At 49.0% G+C, this 20282-nt stretch overlaps 8 protein-coding genes across 8 annotated transcripts; 4 read left to right on the top strand and 4 right to left on the bottom strand.

Annotated features, from left to right (window-relative positions):
- Positions 1 to 417: 417 nt before the first annotated feature.
- F5891DRAFT_1211182 (uncharacterized protein) lies at positions 418 to 1570 on the bottom strand (the record flags this gene model as incomplete). The annotated part of the gene is made up of 6 exons (XM_041369197.1): positions 418 to 698; positions 877 to 1081; positions 1154 to 1169; positions 1318 to 1411; positions 1460 to 1485; positions 1536 to 1570. The coding sequence occupies 6 exons, from the start codon at positions 1568 to 1570 to the stop codon at positions 418 to 420; spliced, it is 657 nt and encodes a 218-aa protein (XP_041218161.1).
- F5891DRAFT_1069586 (uncharacterized protein) lies at positions 1374 to 2557 on the top strand (the record flags this gene model as incomplete). The annotated part of the gene is given in 8 exon segments (XM_041363239.1): positions 1374 to 1668; positions 1698 to 1703; positions 1721 to 1777; positions 1831 to 2005; positions 2079 to 2221; positions 2264 to 2355; positions 2416 to 2446; positions 2468 to 2557. Coding segments are annotated over 5 exon segments (531 nt in total), but the record flags the coding sequence as incomplete, so codon positions are not given.
- A 4752-nt stretch (positions 2558 to 7309) lies between these two features.
- On the bottom strand, positions 7310 to 8606 carry F5891DRAFT_1069564 (P-loop containing nucleoside triphosphate hydrolase protein; the record flags this gene model as incomplete). Its single annotated transcript, XM_041363238.1, has 5 exons — positions 8258 to 8606; positions 8152 to 8210; positions 7909 to 8098; positions 7736 to 7848; positions 7310 to 7702 (listed from the first exon to the last, which is right to left on the bottom strand). The coding sequence occupies exons 2-5, from the start codon at positions 8203 to 8205 to the stop codon at positions 7310 to 7312; spliced, it is 750 nt and encodes a 249-aa protein (XP_041218159.1). The 5' UTR covers positions 8206 to 8210; positions 8258 to 8606.
- A 252-nt stretch (positions 8607 to 8858) lies between these two features.
- On the top strand, positions 8859 to 9044 carry F5891DRAFT_918780 (uncharacterized protein; the record flags this gene model as incomplete). The annotated part of the gene is made up of 1 exon (XM_041373751.1): positions 8859 to 9044. A coding segment is annotated over one exon (186 nt), but the record flags the coding sequence as incomplete, so codon positions are not given.
- A 105-nt stretch (positions 9045 to 9149) lies between these two features.
- On the bottom strand, positions 9150 to 9395 carry F5891DRAFT_890441 (uncharacterized protein; the record flags this gene model as incomplete). The annotated part of the gene is made up of 1 exon (XM_041373283.1): positions 9150 to 9395. A coding segment is annotated over one exon (246 nt), but the record flags the coding sequence as incomplete, so codon positions are not given.
- A 2834-nt stretch (positions 9396 to 12229) lies between these two features.
- F5891DRAFT_1211174 (uncharacterized protein) lies at positions 12230 to 12763 on the bottom strand (the record flags this gene model as incomplete). The annotated part of the gene is made up of 2 exons (XM_041369196.1): positions 12230 to 12650; positions 12701 to 12763. The coding sequence occupies 2 exons, from the start codon at positions 12761 to 12763 to the stop codon at positions 12336 to 12338; spliced, it is 378 nt and encodes a 125-aa protein (XP_041218156.1). The 3' UTR covers positions 12230 to 12335.
- A 395-nt stretch (positions 12764 to 13158) lies between these two features.
- On the top strand, positions 13159 to 14341 carry F5891DRAFT_986662 (beta-glucan synthesis-associated protein-domain-containing protein; the record flags this gene model as incomplete). The annotated part of the gene is made up of 5 exons (XM_041377804.1): positions 13159 to 13268; positions 13355 to 13578; positions 13766 to 13827; positions 13886 to 14036; positions 14313 to 14341. 5 exons carry the CDS (start codon positions 13159 to 13161, stop codon positions 14339 to 14341), a joined length of 576 nt encoding a protein of 191 aa, XP_041218155.1.
- A 3561-nt stretch (positions 14342 to 17902) lies between these two features.
- F5891DRAFT_964270 (winged helix DNA-binding domain-containing protein) lies at positions 17903 to 19407 on the top strand (the record flags this gene model as incomplete). The annotated part of the gene is made up of 5 exons (XM_041376080.1): positions 17903 to 18003; positions 18066 to 18135; positions 18196 to 18294; positions 18823 to 19088; positions 19233 to 19407. 5 exons carry the CDS (start codon positions 17903 to 17905, stop codon positions 19405 to 19407), a joined length of 711 nt encoding a protein of 236 aa, XP_041218154.1.
- Positions 19408 to 20282: the final 875 nt, after the last annotated feature.

Below are 20282 nucleotides of genomic sequence, written 5' to 3'. Positions count from 1 at the left end.
CCCACATCAGACCGTCAATCTCCCTGGACGGAGCTGAGGTTTTGAGTACCTGTCTTTTCCTCCGTGAAAAAAACGACCGTCGGGCTGATGGACTGTAAATTGACAGTCCTCAGCTTTGCAGTCATGGCGGCTGCAGCATAGCCACTCGATTGATAATACAGGTACGCATGGGTGCGCCCCTGTAAGCGTCACCCCATCTAACTAGGTTGACTACCACAGCGTCCTTCTCTTTATTTCTCCTGGTCTCACGAGGCGACCTGTCTTTACAAAACTTAAGCCGGCTACTGCATTTTTCCTCTCTCTGCATCTTACTTGTCGCATCTTTGGTTCTCCATGTCACTCAGCTGAATTCTCAACGACGAACCACCCCCGGCGAGAAAATCTGTATCCTCACGTGGTGGTGGCATCAATCCTTCGTTAGCAGACGTCTCGCTTCTCTCCCGAGCCACAGTCCTGTCTCCTCATTCCCAAACTCTTCGTCGGAGTATAAACTCCTCGGAGAGCAGCCACCACTTCCTCGTGGATATTCTTACTAGACGCCCTCTGATCAGGGTGCCAAAAGTTGGGATCCATATTCAGGTGACTATGTTCAAGGAGAGATCTTTCCTCTTGGGCCCAGGAGGTAATCATTATCTCAGCGTGAACGGGATGGACAGCACCAGCCTCCACCTCCAGAACACGCGCATCTTCCACGGGCGCTTACTACAAGGAGGGCGAAAACGAACCCCACATCACGAAAAAGGAGAAAGGCTGTGGTTCCAGACGACGGACTCTGATTACAATCCTCGATTGTAAAGCGAGAGGTTGACACCTCCACGTTTCTTCAAAGTGGTTGATGAGGCATATGCATTTGAAATTGCGGAGAGGTACTCTCACGTTTATAGACGAGGTTCTTCGAGGCGACCGTATCAACACCTTGTATCGAGACCCCATCTTCGAAGGTTATTTGGTACTCCGGCCAATGCAGAGTACAGCGGTGAGAGTCGGGCGATATGTGTGCAATCGCTTGGCCAGCTAACAGGTTAATGACAGAGCTTTTGCCCGCTCCTGTTTCTCCAAGATAACGACGTTTCGAGCGACACTGGCGCCATCTTATGTTCGACTCGCAGTCAGCAATATTCGACCCTTCAAGTGGATATAGCGCTACTCGTACCTGTACACTGTTTATTCTGCGCTGCGTGGTACAATGGCAATTGCCCCAAAATGATACTGTTTGTACAGGTATATATGATGCGAAGAGGTTTGTAACCACGCGCCTTCGGTACGTTGTCATAATAGTTTTACATCACCCTTTTGTCTCAAATTTGAAACACTCACAGGGGGAGACACCCGGCTTCTGTTAGCGCAGCTTCCTTATCGATCTTTCGGCTACTCTCGGAGTCGACGCGAACACTCGATATTTGCAATAGAACTACAGCGAATGCCAGGGTCTAGACAGGCATGCATAAGGCATGCCTACCATACGATTCCGAAGGTGAATCTGACCTATTTCGATGCTCGCCACGTTTGATATCGAAGTCTTCATGTATTCTTACATCGGATACTCCCGCAGTGCAGCCCTCATAGCCATGGTACAGGGTGCAACACGTTGTTCTGGCCGAAAAGCGCTCGCCACGGAGCCAATTACTTAAACGCCCAGTACCGTTATCCATCTCTTTACGATCGCACTGCAAGTAAGCTTGTGCCAATCTCTTTTTGCAAAGCTAATGGGTCTCTCAGAGAAGATGTCTGATAGCCACGACTCCACAGACACGATAGGGATAAATATTCACAGCAGGTTCGTAATCTGCTCCATCGGTCAATCCAGTATGCAACTGATGTCTCTTGTAGGGACATCAAGGTCGGCCGCGTAACGTGGTACTCTATGGGGAGAGTGGGGTAGGCAAAAGCTCGCTCATAAACCTTATCATGGGTCGTGATGCAGCGAAAACATCTCCTGATGCCCTCGCATGTACTACTACACATGCTCCATATGATGCGACGATCACGGGCAACACTTCAGGCTGTGGGATACAGCAGGTATGTCTCTTTCATGCTCAAGGTTTTGGCCCAGAGCGGCTCAATGATCGTGTCTTCAGGGTTTAATGAGGGCTCAGAAGGCACCGTGCCTGCGGTGATGGCTGAAAGAAACTTGACTGCGTTCCTCCGAGGTCTTAACCAGGAAGATGGTGTCCATCTTCTTATATACTGTGTGCGCGGAAACGCGAGCAACAAAGGCTCTGTAGACTCACTACAAGATATTCTCGGCAGTTATCCGTGATAGCAAAGTGCCCACGATATTGTGGTGACGTGCCTGGAAGACTTCCGTCCTGTGATGGCAGAGTGGTGGAACGAGAACAAGGACGAGCTTGCAACGTATGGAATGCAATTCTCTGGATATGCTTGCGTCAACCACTTTGAAGGATGAACCCACAGAGTCCCCGGATATTCACCAACGTCATGCACAGTCCTACAATGATGTCTGCAGAAGCATTCTAGACCATTGTTCGCAAACTCCTCACAAACGTGGGGCACTGAAGATCAGCGAAGCTTCCTCGCGATTTTGCTGCAGAAGTAGCTCGTTTTGTTGGAGGAGCTCACCGTGACCAGGATGCCTTAAAAGCATCTTTGTCGTAGCTAATTCTTGTACAAACGATTTCTGTGATCAAACTTCTATCACTTACCCAATTCTCTCGTACTTAGCATCACGAAATGCCTGCAGACTCTCGGATGGTACCCGACTAGCAGGATTCAAGTAATCACCGCTGTTACTGTTGTAGACTGGTGGTCGCGGTGAAATCTGGAAGAGCATCATGTAGGTCATATTTATGTAAGGGAGATGATTTCGGGCCATTCTGCCGAATCAATAAACTATTGTAAAAGTCTGGAGCGATCCAAAGACGAGCCTAGATCGCGCATTCGAAGCAGGCCTCCATATCGAATTTCAGCCGGCGCTCGACATCGATTCTTGCTGCATCACCTCAAGCTACAGCATAATCATAATTACGATTCCTGCTACTGCTGCTGAAACCAGGATCGACTGAAACCTGTCCTACCCGCGTGTCACAAGCCCATTACCGTCTTTGAGTAGATCTAGCGGTTTCTTGCTAGCCGAGCATGGTTGAAGATGGTACTTGGTATCCGCTGTAGTACTAGCTCTCGCACTGAGACCGTCATGACAGCCCCCAGTGAAGGAAATTGAGAGGCACCCTCGGGTTTTATATCAGTATTCATTGAAAGTATTTCTCTAACTTCACTAATGTCAGTCGCGGAGAGCCTTTTACTATTGCCCTGGCCGTCTGATCTCTTGTGAGTTTCAGGCCTCGAGCCCCACTCCATTCCCCAAACGACATGCCGCATTGGACCGAACTTGTTGCAGAGAAGAAGCAGAGGCAGCTCAAGTCCATTCTACAAGAAATGGCTTGTGTCCCCTCCTCTAGGACTCTACTCGAAACCATTGCACACCAAGAACTGCAGTCCAGAAAGCGGGCCGACTTCCCCGGCGGTGTTGTCAACACGTGTCGTGGATCCACAAGGGAAAAGAGGTGCACGAGGAGAGATGGATCCGAGTGCGTGGGTGATAGGTATGGTGGCGAATATTGATTATGAGACGAGTTAGACACAGGTGCGGGGGAAAGAGAGTTAAATTGAGTGTGCGCGTGCCACGCGTCTTCTATCCTTCAGGACCGATGCGGAGCAGGACGACGGAGACCAAAGAAAAATCCGCAGCAGCTCACTCCTGCATACACAAAGTCTTCCGCTCCATCAGTCGAGACTGGTGCTTCTGTTTGGATTGGTGCTTGAGATGGTCGTGCCCCAGTTGGTTGACCTAATTGTGTTGAACTGTCGGCCTGGTTACTATTCGTACGTTGCATAGCTGCGGCCGCTTCCGCATCAGATTCGGGAACAATACCAATTCTCTGCAGTGGTTTAATGGGAGGAAAGAGGAGGAAAGGCGAGCCACCCACATTTTCATCTTGAGCAAGAGGTACATCGACGGTGCACATGGAATGTCCTCCAGAAAACAACTTGAAGTTGATATTCCAGTGTCGGGACTGTCGTTCGAATGGTTGGGATGCATTTAGAGGTCGTGTGCCGAAATGTGTAGAACTGAGCAAATGACGCCAACGGATAAGGGACGACGAGTTTGCGGGAGGAGCTGCACGACGAGACGCGTGGTCTGATTCGTTGCCAAAGAAATCATTGCCCTGTATCTTGATGTCAGGCGAGGAAAGGCCAAGAACGAGAAAGTATAATGCTAGTCCTGTTTTTTTTTGGCCTGCTAATTAGACGCAAGGCGGGGGTCAAAGGTCTGACGAGACATATGAGAAAAGGTAGGATTGCTCACGATTAATGGGCGTACAACTCTCTGTTGGGCTGGACGTCCCTAGTACAAAGTGAGATGTATTGTGAAAGAGAAGCAGAGAAGACTTGCCTTGAGCTTTGCATTGCCATCATCTGCGCCCTAGATGGCCAAAACCGTTAGGAAGAAAAAAATTAGACAACAAAGCGCATACGCACCACAACATTTTTGAGCGCTGCCTCCAGAATCCATACATAGATTTTTTTTCTATTCCAGCGCTGACTATGTAATTTCCATCGGGAGACATGACAACAGCGAAGAGTTGGTCTTCATGCAAGAGTGGATCTCCGACTCGCTGCCTGATTGGTCTTCAGATCCCAGATTCGGACGGAGCAGTCACTTGATGCGCTATTCCCATGTAGTATGATGCGCGCTTATGTAGTAAAGAAAATCGAAGCATAATACGTGATCGTCCGGAGGAAGGGAAACCTGGTGCAAAGGAGAAGGACGATTCGTTGAAGATAATTCGAGGCTGTTTGAGCGACTTTCTGGAAACCCGAGTGATGCGAGAGACCAAAAGGATGCATGATCAATGATTGTGGTGCACGTTAGGAGATGCCATGGCCCATCAGCTCGACCAAGCTGGGTTCGCGTCCACAAGACCACATCCATCTGTGATGGCCATGCACAGATGTCTTGTGGACGCGAACCCCAGCTTGGGTCGAGCTGATGGGCCATGGCATCTCCTAACGTGCACCACAATCATTGATCATGCATCCTTTTGGTCTCTCGCATCACTCGGGTTTCCAGAAAGTCGCTCAAACAGCCTCGAATTATCTTCAACGAATCGTCCTTCTCCTTTGCACCAGGTTTCCCTTCCTCCGGACGATCACGTATTATGCTTCGATTTTCTTTACTACATAAGCGCGCATCATACTACATGGGAATAGCGCATCAAGTGACTGCTCCGTCCGAATCTGGGATCTGAAGACCAATCAGGCAGCGAGTCGGAGATCCACTCTTGCATGAAGACCAACTCTTCGCTGTTGTCATGTCTCCCGATGGAAATTACATAGTCAGCGCTGGAATAGAAAAAAAATCTATGTATGGATTCTGGAGGCAGCGCTCAAAAATGTTGTGGTGCGTATGCGCTTTGTTGTCTAATTTTTTTCTTCCTAACGGTTTTGGCCATCTAGGGCGCAGATGATGGCAATGCAAAGCTCAAGGCAAGTCTTCTCTGCTTCTCTTTCACAATACATCTCACTTTGTACTAGGGACGTCCAGCCCAACAGAGAGTTGTACGCCCATTAATCGTGAGCAATCCTACCTTTTCTCATATGTCTCGTCAGACCTTTGACCCCCGCCTTGCGTCTAATTAGCAGGCCAAAAAAAAACAGGACTAGCATTATACTTTCTCGTTCTTGGCCTTTCCTCGCCTGACATCAAGATACAGGGCAATGATTTCTTTGGCAACGAATCAGACCACGCGTCTCGTCGTGCAGCTCCTCCCGCAAACTCGTCGTCCCTTATCCGTTGGCGTCATTTGCTCAGTTCTACACATTTCGGCACACGACCTCTAAATGCATCCCAACCATTCGAACGACAGTCCCGACACTGGAATATCAACTTCAAGTTGTTTTCTGGAGGACATTCCATGTGCACCGTCGATGTACCTCTTGCTCAAGATGAAAATGTGGGTGGCTCGCCTTTCCTCCTCTTTCCTCCCATTAAACCACTGCAGAGAATTGGTATTGTTCCCGAATCTGATGCGGAAGCGGCCGCAGCTATGCAACGTACGAATAGTAACCAGGCCGACAGTTCAACACAATTAGGTCAACCAACTGGGGCACGACCATCTCAAGCACCAATCCAAACAGAAGCACCAGTCTCGACTGATGGAGCGGAAGACTTTGTGTATGCAGGAGTGAGCTGCTGCGGATTTTTCTTTGGTCTCCGTCGTCCTGCTCCGCATCGGTCCTGAAGGATAGAAGACGCGTGGCACGCGCACACTCAATTTAACTCTCTTTCCCCCGCACCTGTGTCTAACTCGTCTCATAATCAATATTCGCCACCATACCTATCACCCACGCACTCGGATCCATCTCTCCTCGTGCACCTCTTTTCCCTTGTGGATCCACGACACGTGTTGACAACACCGCCGGGGAAGTCGGCCCCGCTTTCTGGAATGCAGTTCTTGGTGGTGCAATGGTCTTCGAGTAGAGTCTAGAGGAGGGGACACAAGCCATTCTTGTAGAATGGACTTGAGCTGCCTCTGCTTCTTCTCTGCAACAAGTTCGGTCCAATGCGGCATGTCGTTTGGGAATGGAGTGGGGCTCGAGGCCTGAAACTTCACAAGAGATCAGACGGCCAGGGCAATAGTAAAAGGCTCTCCGCGACTGACATTAGTGAAGTTAGAGATAATACTTTCAATGAATACTGATAATAAAACCCGAGGGTGCCTCTCAATTTCCTTCACTGGGGGCTGTCATGACGGTTCAGTGCGAGAGCCTAGTACTACAGCGGATACCAAGTACCATCTTCAACATGCTCAGGCTAGCAAGAAACCGCTAGATCTATCAAAGACGGTAATTGGGCTTGTGACACGCGGTAGGACAGGTTTCAGTCGATCCTGGTTTCAGCAGCATTAGCATGAATCGTAATTATGATTATGCTGTAGCTTGAGGTGAGGCAGCAAGAATCGATGTCGAGCGCCGGCTGAAATTCGATATGGAGGCCTGCTTCGAATGCGCGATCTAGGCTCGTCTTTGGATCGCTCCAGACTTTTACAATAGTTTATTGATTCGGCAGAATGGCCCGAAATCATCTCCCTTACATAAATATGACCTACATGATGCTCTTCCAGATTTCACCGCGACCACCAGTCTACAACAGTAACAGCGGTGATTACTTGAATCCTGCTAGTCGGGTACCATCCGAGAGTCATGCAGGCATTTCGTGATGCTAAGTACGAGAGAATTGGGTAAGTGATAGAAGTTTGATCACAGAAATCGTTTGTACAAGAATTAGCTACGACAAAGATGCTTTTAAGGCATCCTGGTCACGGTGAGCTCCTCCAACAAAACGAGCTAACTTCTGCAGCAAAATCGCGAGGAAGCTTCGCTGATCTTCAGTGCCCCACGTTTTGTGAGGAGTTTGCGAACAATGGTCTAGAATGCTTCTGCAGACATCATTGTAGGACTGTGCATGACGTTGGTGAATATCCGGGGACTCTGTGGGTTCATCCTTCAAAGTGGTGACGCAAGCATATCCAGAGAATTGCATTCCATACGTTGCAAGCTCGTCCTTGTTCTCGTTCCACCACTCTGCCATCACAGGACGGAAGTCTTCCAGGCACGTCACCACAATAATCGTGGGCACTTTGCTATCACGGATAACTGCCGAGAATATCTTGTAGTGAGTCTACAGAGCCTTTGTTGCTCGCGTTCCGCGCACACAGTATATAAGAAGATGGACACCATCTTCCTGGTTAAGACCTCGGAGGAACGCAGTCAAGTTTCTTTCAGCCATCACCGCAGGCACTGTGCCTTCTGAGCCCTCATTAAACCCTGAAGACACGATCATTGAGCCGCTCTGGGCCAAAACCTTGAGCATGAAAGAATACATACCTGCTGTATCCCACAGCCTGAAGTGTTGCCCGCTGATCGTCGCATCATATGGAGCATGTGTAGTAGTACATGCGAGGGCATCAGGAGATGTTTTCGCTGCATCACGACCCATGATAAGGTTTATGAGCGAGCTTTTGCCTACCCCACTCTCCCCATAGAGTACCACGTTACGCGGCCGACCTTGATGTCCCTACAAGAGACATCAGTTGCATACTGGATTGACCGATGGAGCAGATTACGAACCTGCTGTGAATATTTATTCCCTATCGTGTCTGTGGAGTCGTGGCTATCAGACATCTTCTCTGAGAGACCCAATTAGCTTTGCAAAAAGAGATTGGCACAAGCTTACTTTGCGTGCGATCGTAAAGAGATGGATAACGGCTACTGGGCGTTTAAGTAATTGGCTCCGTGGCGAGCGCTTTCGGCCAGAACCAACGTGTTGCACCCTGTACCATGGCTATGAGGGCTGCACTGCGGGAGTATCCGATGTAAGAATACATGAAGACTTCGATATCAAAACGTGGCGAGCATCGAAATAGTCAGATTCCCCCTTCGGAATCGTATGGTAGGCATGCCTTATGCATGCCTGTCTAGACCCTGGCATTCGCTGTAGTTCTATTGCAAATATCGAGTGTCGCCGTCGACTCCGAGTAGCCGAAAGATCGATCAAGGAAGCTGGCTAACAGAAGCCGGGTGTCTCCCCTGTGAGTGTTTCAAATTTGAGACAAAAGGGTGATGTAAAACTATTATGAAAACGTACCGAAGGCGCGTGGTTACAACACCTTTCGCATCATATATACCTGTTACAAACAGTATCATTTTGGGGCAATTGCCATTGTACCACGCAGCGCAGAATAACCAGTGTACAGGTACGAGTAGCGCTATATCCAACTTGAAGGGTCGAATATTGCTGACTGCGAGTCGAACATAAGATGGCGCCAGTGTCGACTCGAAACGTCGTTATCTTTGGAGAAACAGGAGCGGGCAAAAGCTCTGTCATTAACCTGTTAGCTGGCCAAGCGATTGCACACATATCGCCCGACTCTCACCGCTGTACTCTGCATTGGACGGAGTACCAAATAACCTTCGAAGATGGGTCTCGATACAAGGTGTTTGATACGGTCGGCCTCGAAGAACCTCGTCTATAAACCGGAGAGTACCTCTCCGCAATTTCAAATGCATATGGCCTCATCAACACTTTGAAAGAACGTGGAGGTGTCAACCTCTCGCTTTACAATCGGAGGATTGTAATCAGAGTCGTCGTCTGGAACCACAGCCTTTCTCCTTTTTCGTGATGTGGGTTCGTTTTCGCCCTCCTTGTAGTAAGCGCCCGTGGAAGATGCGCGTGGTTCTGGAGGTGGAGGCTGGTGCTGTCCATCCCGTTCACGCTGAGAATAATGATTACCTCCTGGGCCAAGAGGAAAGATCTCTCCTTGAACATAGTCACCTGAATATGGATCCCAACTTTTGGCACCCTGATCAGAGGGTGTCTAGTAAGAATATCCACGAGGAAGTGGTGGCTGCTCTCCGAAGGAGTTTATACTCCGACGAAGAGTTTGGGAATGAGGAGACAGGACTGTGGCTCGGGAGAGAAGCGAGACGTCTGCTAACGAAGGATTGATGCCACCACCACGTGAGGATACAGATTTTCTCGCCGGGGGTGGTTCGTCGTTGAGAATTCAGCTGAGTGACATGGAGAACCAAAGATGCGACAAGTAAGATGCAGAGAGAGGAAAAATGCAGTAGCCGGCTTAAGTTTTGTAAAGACAGGTCGCCTCGTGAGACCAGGAGAAATAAAGAGAAGGACGCTGTGGTAGTCAACCTAGTTAGATGGGGTGACGCTTACAGGGGCGCACCCATGCGTACCTGTATTATCAATCGAGTGGCTATGCTGCAGCCGCCATGACTGCAAAGCTGAGGACTGTCAATTTACAGTCCATCAGCCCGACGGTCGTTTTTTTCACGGAGGAAAAGACAGGTACTCACCAAAACCTCAGCTCCGTCCAGACGGTAGATTGACGGTCTGATGTGGGAAATTTGCAGTCAGTTCGGCATCTTCCTGGATGCGTTGGACTTTGGCTCACCTGGTCACTAACCCATCCCTTCACCTCGCCCAGCGGTGGCTCGAGCTCTTCAGCGGCTCAGAAACAGCCCATTCTTTCTTCCGTCTACGACGTCGATCACGCGTCTCCTCCCACGGTCCTTTTTTCTCCGTTGCCGAGCTGGTTCCTGCAACTGCCTGGGGTCGCGTCCTCCTCAGTTTGGGTGTCGCGTGCCGTGGTGGCGGTGTTGCTTGCATAAGCCTATACCCGGGGACTTTAATCTGGGTGGCTTAGAGGGGGAGGGGGAGGTAATCCACCCACATCTTTTTTTGCTCGCACTTCCTGACCTCAACCTTTTGTCATCGTACTCTACAGACCCACAGCTCGCTCCCGCACCACTTTTTTTTGCTTCCCGGGTCAAAACTGCGCGACTTATGCCTTAAACTTCGGTCTGGGTGGTTTAGAGGGGGAGGAGGAGAAGGTCCGCCCATAACTTTTTTTGGCTCGCACTTCCTGACCTCGACCTTTTGTAATCGTACTCTACAGACCCACAGCTCGCTCCCGCACCACTTTTTTTGCTTCCCGGGTCAAAACTGCGCGACTTGTGCCTTAAACTTCGGTCTGGGTGGTTTAGAGGGGGAGGAGGAGAAGGTCCGCCCATAACTTTAGTTTGCTCGCACTTCCTGACCTCGACCTTTTGTCATTGTAATCTATAGACTCACAGCTTGCTCCCGCGCTAATCCCTTCATCTCCCGGACCCAAACCTCTCGACTTATTCCCCAACACATCAGCCTCCTCCAAAGTTAGGCGTTAGGACTTCAACATATAGTGCCTAGTACTATGTCAGTCCCGCGGATGCACCATGCGTGTAAAAGTCCAGCAGATAGTGTCAGCCGTCACAGTTGGCAGCGTTTCCTTCCTGTCGTGGATTGGCGGAGCATATCTGTGTATGAGCGGGACTGCAAGTGAGACTCATGGCAGTTATTATAAGAGCACCACTGACTGATAGGTATATCAAGGATCCTCGTCGAGATCTGCTTCAAACGTTCGGCGGCCAGCAACAAGCAACTGCTCTATATATCATCCTGAAACTGTATTGCGCTTAGGAATCCGTTGCACGCTTCTATTGTCATGAACTTGGATGAAATAGAATTGTTGACTTACCAACGATCTTCGCGCCTGCAAGACAACGACAACCCGCTCTAGGTCAAGCAAGAGCCCAATGGTATTTCAGCCCCTTGGACAAGGTCGCTTCGATATCAGGGGTATACATGGAGATATTGCCACGGATATAGCTTTTGGTCATCAATTCCTGCAGCACAGCTCCGCCGCCAGTACAGAATGAGCCACTGCGATGGTGCTGCGAAATGTTAACCACGAGATTCAGCCCGCTATCCAGTTTCTAACGCTACGTTTGACGTACGAGGGAGGGTGTTGATTGAATACAGATTCAGTGAGGTGTTGTCTTAAGGTCAAGTTTTTGCGCTGCGACTGCGCCTTCCTTTATGCATAATAATATTCAGTGTCTGTATCACTTAGCGTAGAAGAGTCGCACCTTCTCACCAATTCGAGTTAGATGATTAGCTAATCAACCCATAAGAGAATACCGAACAGCACAAAGCCATAAACCAAGAGGTAGAGGATGGGACCTCCAAATCGCATGATGGAACGGGAAAGCCAAACTAAACAAGATATTAGCGCGCGATCCTATAGATGTGGAATTTTTGCTCAGCGCGTACCATAGCAGCCCCAAAGAATGCCGCCCACTTGAGATCAACCAGAGTCCCCGAAGCAAGATGAAGGAAAGCAGCATAGCTCGCGTAAATGAGGTTCGGCGGGTGTTCAATGTCCCCAGAAGTGTTTGATGCCCGATTATAAAGTATTTGTTGCCAGGTTCATCATAGTCGGACCAGCTAAGCTGGGCAGGGCCGCCTGCCGCGCAAACAACGAATCACCCGTGAGCATGTCTATTGATATCCCACCGAACGTCAAGTGAAGGCTCACCTGAACTTGAAATGGACCTCTCAGCGCTATCTAGGGAGACGCTACCAGTTTGGTGGGCCGTGAGATTCAGGAAGATATCTTCAACGGATGTCCCAAGCACATCACAGGGCGCGGCGCAAAGAGCATCGCACTTCTGATCCAGCAGCTGGAGGACCTTCTCCACAACAGCAGGATCCATTGGCTTGAGGTGGTATGATGCCTGGCTCGGTGAGGAGAGTGACATATAACGCTGGGGACCAACTTCGCGAATACGATCCAAAGTTTCGGAGAATACTTTTGGAAGGTCCTTCTCAGCCAAATCAAGGAGTTGAACACGACTTGGACGCTGTATCCCTGCCCAAGGTTTGACTTGAGAGCAACGGGATTGCCCTCGGCTACCAGCTAGCCGGGCGCAGCCAAAATGGCTATGTTATCGGCCAACAGATCAGCTTCGTCCAAGAAATGAGTGGTGAACACGATGGTCCGGTCAAGGCGAACGGGTGTCAAAGTCCTCCGCAACGCCCGGCGGGATAACGGATCAGGACTGCGAGGCGTAGCGGATCCTTTTGAGCAGCGGCGCGCACTATTCTGGCAGTATTCAGCACGTTCCGCAGAGGGTGTTCCATTACCATTGGCTCCATCAGCCCAGACTAAGGTTAGAGCGCTGTCAAATTGATCCGGTAAATTGTAGACCGAGATCGGAGAGCCGGGTCCCTGCTACAAAGATGTGAGGCGGTGGGCTCAAATAATTTGGAACTACTCCTCACATTATTTGGCTGTAAAAGAAATATCTGCGTGATAGCGAGGAAGACTTTGTAACCGCTGCGCATGCTGCACTCGGCGCAGAGACCTGAAAAGTCGTTTGAGGGGGCAGGTTTGAATATAGCGCGTATGAGGGCAGTATTTGACGCCTGAGATGGTTATCTCTGCCAGAGAAAAATGATTAGTTTGAAGGCGGAAATAAGGTAGACTTTATTATGCCAAGCAAGGTCAGCTTGGCTACCTGGGCAAAAACCAGTACAATCGGGGCCTGGGTAGAGAATACGAAGCGCGATTTTTGCAGTGCGAGCTCCACCTATTTACACCATTCGCCACCCGGCTACACCAAAGGCAGTTACTAAGTGAGGAGGGTAGAGCTGCGAGCACCATTCGCAACCTTGTACTATGCCCTGCCCTGGTTTGGCCCTGCCACCGCATCAGTCTGCGAGGATAGTCGGAATTTGCCATGCGCATATGGCAGAGCTTCCCACGGTCTTTCAGACTGGGTTTCTTGGCATGCAATAACCTAAGCGCAGGCAACATACTCCTCAATGGAACCGGCCAGATTTCGTTTCTGTGCGTTCTACCACTTCACTATTTTTCTGCTGTTCTATTTTCTTTCGCATGATATGGACTATCTGACTGACAGTATTTCTGCCCAGATTCCAAATGGCGCAGCTCATCGATCCTGATATGCCCGGTAGTGCTGCAGCACGATCAGGATTTGATGGCCTCCCTTATGAACTGGTCTTTTCGGACGATTTCAATACAGCCAACCGCACTTTTTGGCCTGGGGATGATCCCTTCTGGGAAGCCGCAAACATCAAGTATGGGAGTACCGGCGATCAGGAGCGGTATGGCCCCGCCCAGATAACAACAAGGTTATGTGAGTGACTGCGACGTTGAGCATGCCTCTCAGCAGGAGCAGTCCGGGATTTGTAGTACTAATTAATGGATTGATTTAGTGGTCGGATGCATGGGCGATGGGTAATCTTGCACGTCCGGGATGCGGTGCGACTATATCTCTGTTCAGGCGTTTGTAGGCCTGTAGACGGGCAATATATATAGCATAGTTGCTCCCATGAGCACGTACATCGCCGCATGGTCATTGTCAGGCAACGATACTTGGTCAACTGTAAGTAGCTATTTTCAAGATCTTCGAAGTGAACACCAGACGCTGAGACTTCATACAGGATGAACTCGCAGACACGCATGCAAAACTCGCAAAGCAACACGCCCTATGCGAGAAACTCGAGATGGACCTACTCGCTCTGAACATCAACAGCGGGAGTGGGCCAAGAGAGGAGGGTACCTATCTTCCCATGGAAGGCTTGCTTTTGAATGGTGAGTAGTCTTTTTCTGTCTTGTTTACTGTGCGTCCTGTCATCCTAGGTCATCATCTCTTTCGACTCGCCGCGCTAGCTTGTCTCACTCACCACGCTGCACTTTGTTCCGCCTCTCTCGTTACCTCCCTTACTGTATGCTCTTGCCTCGTCTCTCGCTACCTCTCGTCACCTCCCTCGCTATATGCTCTCGCCTCGTCTCTTTGTCTCTTAGTGATAACCATCTCTCGCTTCCGTGCATCTCTGACTGCCGCTTATTGCCATCTGTGTCGCGCAGTGCCGTCTCCATCTCTTAGTGTCATGTAATTGTTATATAAACAAAATATATTGAATTTGAGCTATATACAAGCAAAATCGTGTGCACAATGAAGGGTATCATTGACATAAGTCAATGCAGTGAGTATGAATTCACCTAGGGTGATGTTTTCAGACATAGCTCAATCAGTTTTGAGCCGGGAGACGAACTAATTAAAGCGGGAGGTACCTGTACATCTACAGAATAGAATGAAAAAAAATTGAGATCAGTTGGTGCAACAGAAAAAAAACATATAGCTGGATTACCTTCTCCTCCTCCTATAGGCCACCCAGAGTGAGAATTTCGGGTATAACTTGGGCAGTTTTGAGCTGGGAGACAAAATTAATAGTGCGGGAGCTAGCTGTAAGACTGTAGAGTAGGACGACTAAAGGCCGAGGTCAGAAAGTGCGATGCAAAAGAGTTAAGGGTGGATTACCTCCTCCTCCCCTCCTAAGTCACCCAGGGTGCGAATTTTGAGTATAGCTGGGGCAGTTTTGAGCCGGGAGACGAAGTAAATAGCGCGGGAGCTAGCTGTAAGACTGTAGAGTAGGATGACAAAATGTCGAGGTCAGAAAATGCGATACAAAAAGTTATGGGTGGATTACCTCCTCCTCCCTCGCTAAGCCAGTCAGAGGGAAGTTTTAGTGCATAGGAAAACTGCTGAACAAAAGCATACTTGCGGGGCTGCTAACCAGATGGAGATGATGGACTGCATGTCGGTGTCGAAGAATTTGCTGGCGCTGGAGAGCAGAGTTCCCTGCTGATATAAAGTCACCCAGCTCATTAACGCCAAAACGAACCTTTCGACTAGCATGTGGTGGGTCGCACGAGAGATGAAGGATAGCCGGAATAGAGATGCTCTTCATAGTCGAACCAAGCCTGGCCTTGTGAAAATGAATTTAGGCGGATCTGAGACGCATGCAGGAACGTACCAAGTTCGCGGACCTGAACCATGACATCGAGTACTATAGAAAATGTTGAAGTGCGAGGTGCAGGTAAGCCATGATAAGATGACAAAATCCAACAGCCTTCAGTTGGGCGCATAGAAGTGGTCATAGGAAGAGGACATCATTGGCAGAGTGCTAGACCAAATCGAGGTGCAACGTTCGGTCGGATCAACTCGAACGACCCTCAGAAAATAGGCGAACCCAAGAACAAAACATTGGACCATACGATGTAACAAGGCTGATCCACTGGACTTGAGCATAGGCATTTTGATATGCGATCGAAGCCAGTGCAAGGTCCATCGACAAATGTAGACTCATCGATGGTTAACGATCGTGTCGGCGAAGGAAATATCCAACGTGAAACTTGAGAGAGCGCAATCAGAACTCAAAGGGACTGCAAGAGCTTTAAGTGGTCGACTTCAAGGAAGAAAGAGGTCGTCCTTGCTGGCGAAGCGGAGATCGATATCGATTAGAGGAGATTATCGGGTATGCGGAACTCGGGATTGAGTCGATTCCAAGAGCATCGGAGAAAAGAGAGTATTTTAAGCCAGTGTCTGTGAAGGCCCGATGATCTGAGAGCGAGCCGTCTCGCTCAAATCCAGGCAACCTTGTCGTCCAAGTCGCATGCTCAGGCTCAATATTTCTTAGATCGCGCAAAGTTCGTAGTGTGCTGAGTTCCGAACGAATACCACAAACACTGTATGGAGTTGGAGGTCTAAACAGGTGAAGCGATTGGAAGCAGAAAGGGGAGAAGGTCAATTTGGATGATGGCCTTGTGTGTCTGTGAGAGAGCAATTGTTAGACATCCGAATACTGACGGAGACAAAAGTCTCACCTGAGTCCATGATGGTGTAGATTGATGTCATTTCAATCTCGACCAGATCAGCATTGAACGAGCGCACGTGTAAGGATTACAACACGACTCATACATGGTCATGTGGGGTGGGATCTTAAAGAGACACTGAGTATCACAGATGGCATAGAATTGATGGATAAGTGTAAGATCATCAGTAACGAAGGATACACTGGTAGTGGGATGACTGTATATGAAGTTAACTGCTGTGAGCACCACCAGTGCTACTATTTGCTGCACCATCCTGGGGAGGTATGTCATCGCACTCCAAGCGCCATCGAGGGGGCATCCTCAGTCTGCCATGCGACCAACAAGAACAAAAGCAGATGAACGCTTTGCACCGATGTACGTCTGGTAGCGAATCGACGTCAGCAGTGTTTTTTTCCTGGAGCACGGCACCCTGTTGGCTAGAAGGATGTCGAGTGTCGTCTACTTTCTTGTATTCTGGTAGTTTAGCAGCAGCAAGTCGCTATGGGGCACAAATCAGAAAAAGACGCTGAGAAATAAGAAAATATACGTTACAGTGAATGCACGGCCTGGGGCGACTTCGACGACTGGTGGGCCATGGCTGTGTCTGGGCACTAGGAAAGAAAGTTGCTGTTGTAGGGATTGGACGACTCCGATCGAGGGTGGAGGTGGAGAACCTATTTCAAACTGGATACATACTCGGTCATGCAATCCGATTGAGTATGTAAATTGAATACTGACCTGTTCAAATCGAGTTGTGGGCTGAGCTGAGAGAGAGGATGGTAGGGGCGATGTAGCAGGGAGCTGTTGTGCCATTTTGGAGTTAACCGTCAAAGAACTGAGATACAAGAGTCATGACATACATCAAAGGGATCACGAGGTTGGATGTGGCGAACAGGGACCGTGTTCGCGCGAGAGAAGTGAAGGAGTTTGCTAAGTCGACGGAAAGCGGGTTGCTGCGGGTCTCTTGTAGGCAGAGGTCTCTGCACTATAGGTATAGCGGATATTGGGGTTCTGCAGTATCCGGCAGGAGGACGAGTTGCATGAGACTGTAATGATAGCAATGAGTGAGTGGTGTTATGAGAGGATGAAATGCGTACATGGAGTAAATGATCGAGGTTCGACTTTGTGTGTGCAATTTTCTGTAGTGGAATGTTAGCACACGAACAGTACAAGTTTAGGGAGAATGCGTACACAGGCCTGAGCAAGGACATTGGGGGGAGTATCGCAGATGCAGATCTTGTCATGATCTTCAGCGCGCGTCGTGTAAGCTATTAGTTGGCGTGAGTTGGGTGACAGGACAAGTCTAAAAATATGCTGAACATGGAAGGAAGTGAGGAGCTGGCGGGACTCGAAAGCCCACAGTTTGATGGTCTTGTCTGCAGAAGCGCTAGCAAGGAGAGCATCGTCAGATGAAAGTGCTAGCCCGGTGACATGATGCCAAACTTGCTTGAAAGCGTGAGTTTACCTGTGTTTAGGTTTTGGCCCTTACACCCTTGCGATAATAATCACTTGCTATACGCTATACAGCCATGCACATGGACCACCACACCACTACTACAGGTCCTCCTTACTCTTCAGTTCGTTTATTTGCTTCACATCAGCTACCACCACCCCAAATTCAGTTGTCTGCTATAAATCTACCTCAGCGTGCATCGGTCACAACTCTTCCCCCTATGGCTGCAATGAACTCTTCGCCCTATCGCCACCCTTCTCCAGTCTCTTGGGGTCCATCATCATCAATCCATCGCACTTCAAATTCAAGAGAAGATGTATCAATCCATGCCCAACGAGAGATGAGGCAGATGAAGAGAGAACCCACTTACCAGATTCACTCAGTCCCGCCACTCAAAGAACAAGAAGATACTATGCCAGCAACAAGCGATTTTGTCAAAAGGCTATACAAGTACATCTTCTCTTCTTCCTTCATCATCATCATCACAAGTCTCATTTCAACTCCCCCTACAGAATGTTAGAAGATCATACCTTCTCTCATGTTGTGTCATGGGGCCCACAAGGCGACTGCTTTGTCGTAAAGGTTCATATTCTCTTCCAATCATCAGTACTTTCACCGATATTCCGTTCGCTCTTCCCTCAGGACATGAATGAATTTACAAAATCTATCCTCCCACGCATGTTCAAGCATTCAAATTTTGCTTCCTTCATAAGACAACTCAACAAATATGATTTTCATAAAGTGAGTCCAGTTTACTCCGGATCTCGAAATTCTTCCTTTCGGTCCTTTCACCTTTCCCCCTTACACCGTTCCTTTTACTTTTATTCCCCTTCCCACTACACCTCAAGTTCTCCATCATCCCCCATCAAGCAACTTCTTGCATACCCCCATATTGCCTATCAAAGGCAATCCAATTCTCTCTATTATCTCAGCGATCCGCACCGCAGGAATCCCCCATCCTCCACTCGGCCTTTCCCGTCGATCTTCGGTTCGATCCGAGACTTCTACGTCTATCTCAGATGCCACGATTTTTTGGTGCATTGCGACCGCTGAGATATACTCCTTTCTGTAATTCGTCCTCACCACAGGGGGTTCTTGGCATTCCATCGTGACCTAGCAGAATCTCCTTGGCTCCGTCTTCATCTCCATAAAGGCAGCGTCAAACGCTTTACATTCCTTCAGGCCGTACTTACTACCTCCATACCTATCTTACCTCCTCTACTTTATTCCATTCCACCGTCATCCAATATACTAATCTTTCCGCATCAGGTCAAAACACCCAATGACGCCCAATTCGGCGAACACAGCTGGACATTCCGACACCCCGATTTCCATGCCGACCGGCGTGATGCCCTCGAAAACATAAAGCGCAAAGTCCCCGCAGCACGTAAATCCTTCCCTTCCTCCTCTAACAGAGATCACAATGGCGACAGAGGAGCAAGCTCCGGCAACTACATCCCAGGCGAAACTAGCACCACTGAACTAGCAGCTGTGCAATCCTACATCGGCGTCCTGCAAAACTCATACCAATCGCTGTTCTCGTCGCATGATACGCTTTTATCATCCCATGAGACGCTACGAGGACAGACAGATTCTTTACTGGCATCGCACTCGTCTTTACAGGCTCAGAATGATAATCTATTCACTATGAATGAGACTTTGAGGAATCAAGTCGTGAGAGCTGAAGAGCAGATTAGGGTGTTGGAGCATCAGTACGGGGACGTGATGGTCAATTTTCAAAAGGGGATGGCACAGCAAGATGCCTTGATGCAAGGGTGGATACAGTATTTTTTAGGGGAGGGAGGTGAGTGTCGTTTTGTTGCTTTATTTGTTTCTATTATGTCCCGTTTCTGATCCTGGTTGGTTTTCCTTCTCTTCTGTGTACTTTCGAAATATGCTCCCCCGTAGATATAAAACGTTTGTTTTCAATGTGCTAGTCGTGGTCTAGACATTGATGACGGGGCCTCGATGCCTAGTTGATGGGTCTACAATGTTCGTCTACTAGGACGCGGGTGTATTTTGAGCTGGTGACGACTATACCTGGGCCTGTCCCTCTTCCTCTTCTCGTGTACTTATGTTCTCGGTGATTTCCTCGTTAATATGTATTGCCCTCACTAGGTAAATCAAAAGACCCTTCAAAATGCTACCTCCCAAACCGGCACCGAGTCTTCTACCATCGCTTCAGTACCCATCGTTCCAGCATCAGTGCCTCAACCTACCGTATCTCAACCACCACCTCAAACCCCCGTCCACAGTATGTCTCAAACCTCAACAACACCTCTTGCACCTAGTATGACGCCCAGAAGACATCCACCACCTGTCCTACTAGCATCTCACTCACAGCGATCCTTGGGCCAACCACAACCATCACCCTTCCTCACATCTCCTGCAAATTCAAATTTGTTCTGCATACCTTCCTCACACGCACGCAAACCCATGTCAATGTCTCAACCGCCCCAATCGGTCTCCCTCCACAATCCGTACTCTCTCCCCCTCCCCATCCCTATCAATTCATCCCAGCCCAAGAGCAATTTGTTCCTGCCCAGGAACTCGGTCTATCTATTGGAGTCGAACATCTATGGGGACCATAGATATCATGCACCACATCAAGGTCAGTGGGGAATGACGCATTACATCCCCAATTGACTTTGCTGCACAAGGTAACACAGCCACATGGACTGTTGATGTGCGTAAACACTTCTCCAATTTCATTTCAGCATCTTCCAATG

Source organism: Suillus fuscotomentosus (genome assembly GCF_016647785.1).
Source record: "Suillus fuscotomentosus strain FC203 chromosome Unknown F5891scaffold_126, whole genome shotgun sequence".
NCBI lineage: Eukaryota > Fungi > Basidiomycota > Agaricomycetes > Boletales > Suillaceae > Suillus > Suillus fuscotomentosus.
This window is presented reverse-complemented; position numbering and strand designations above follow the sequence as displayed.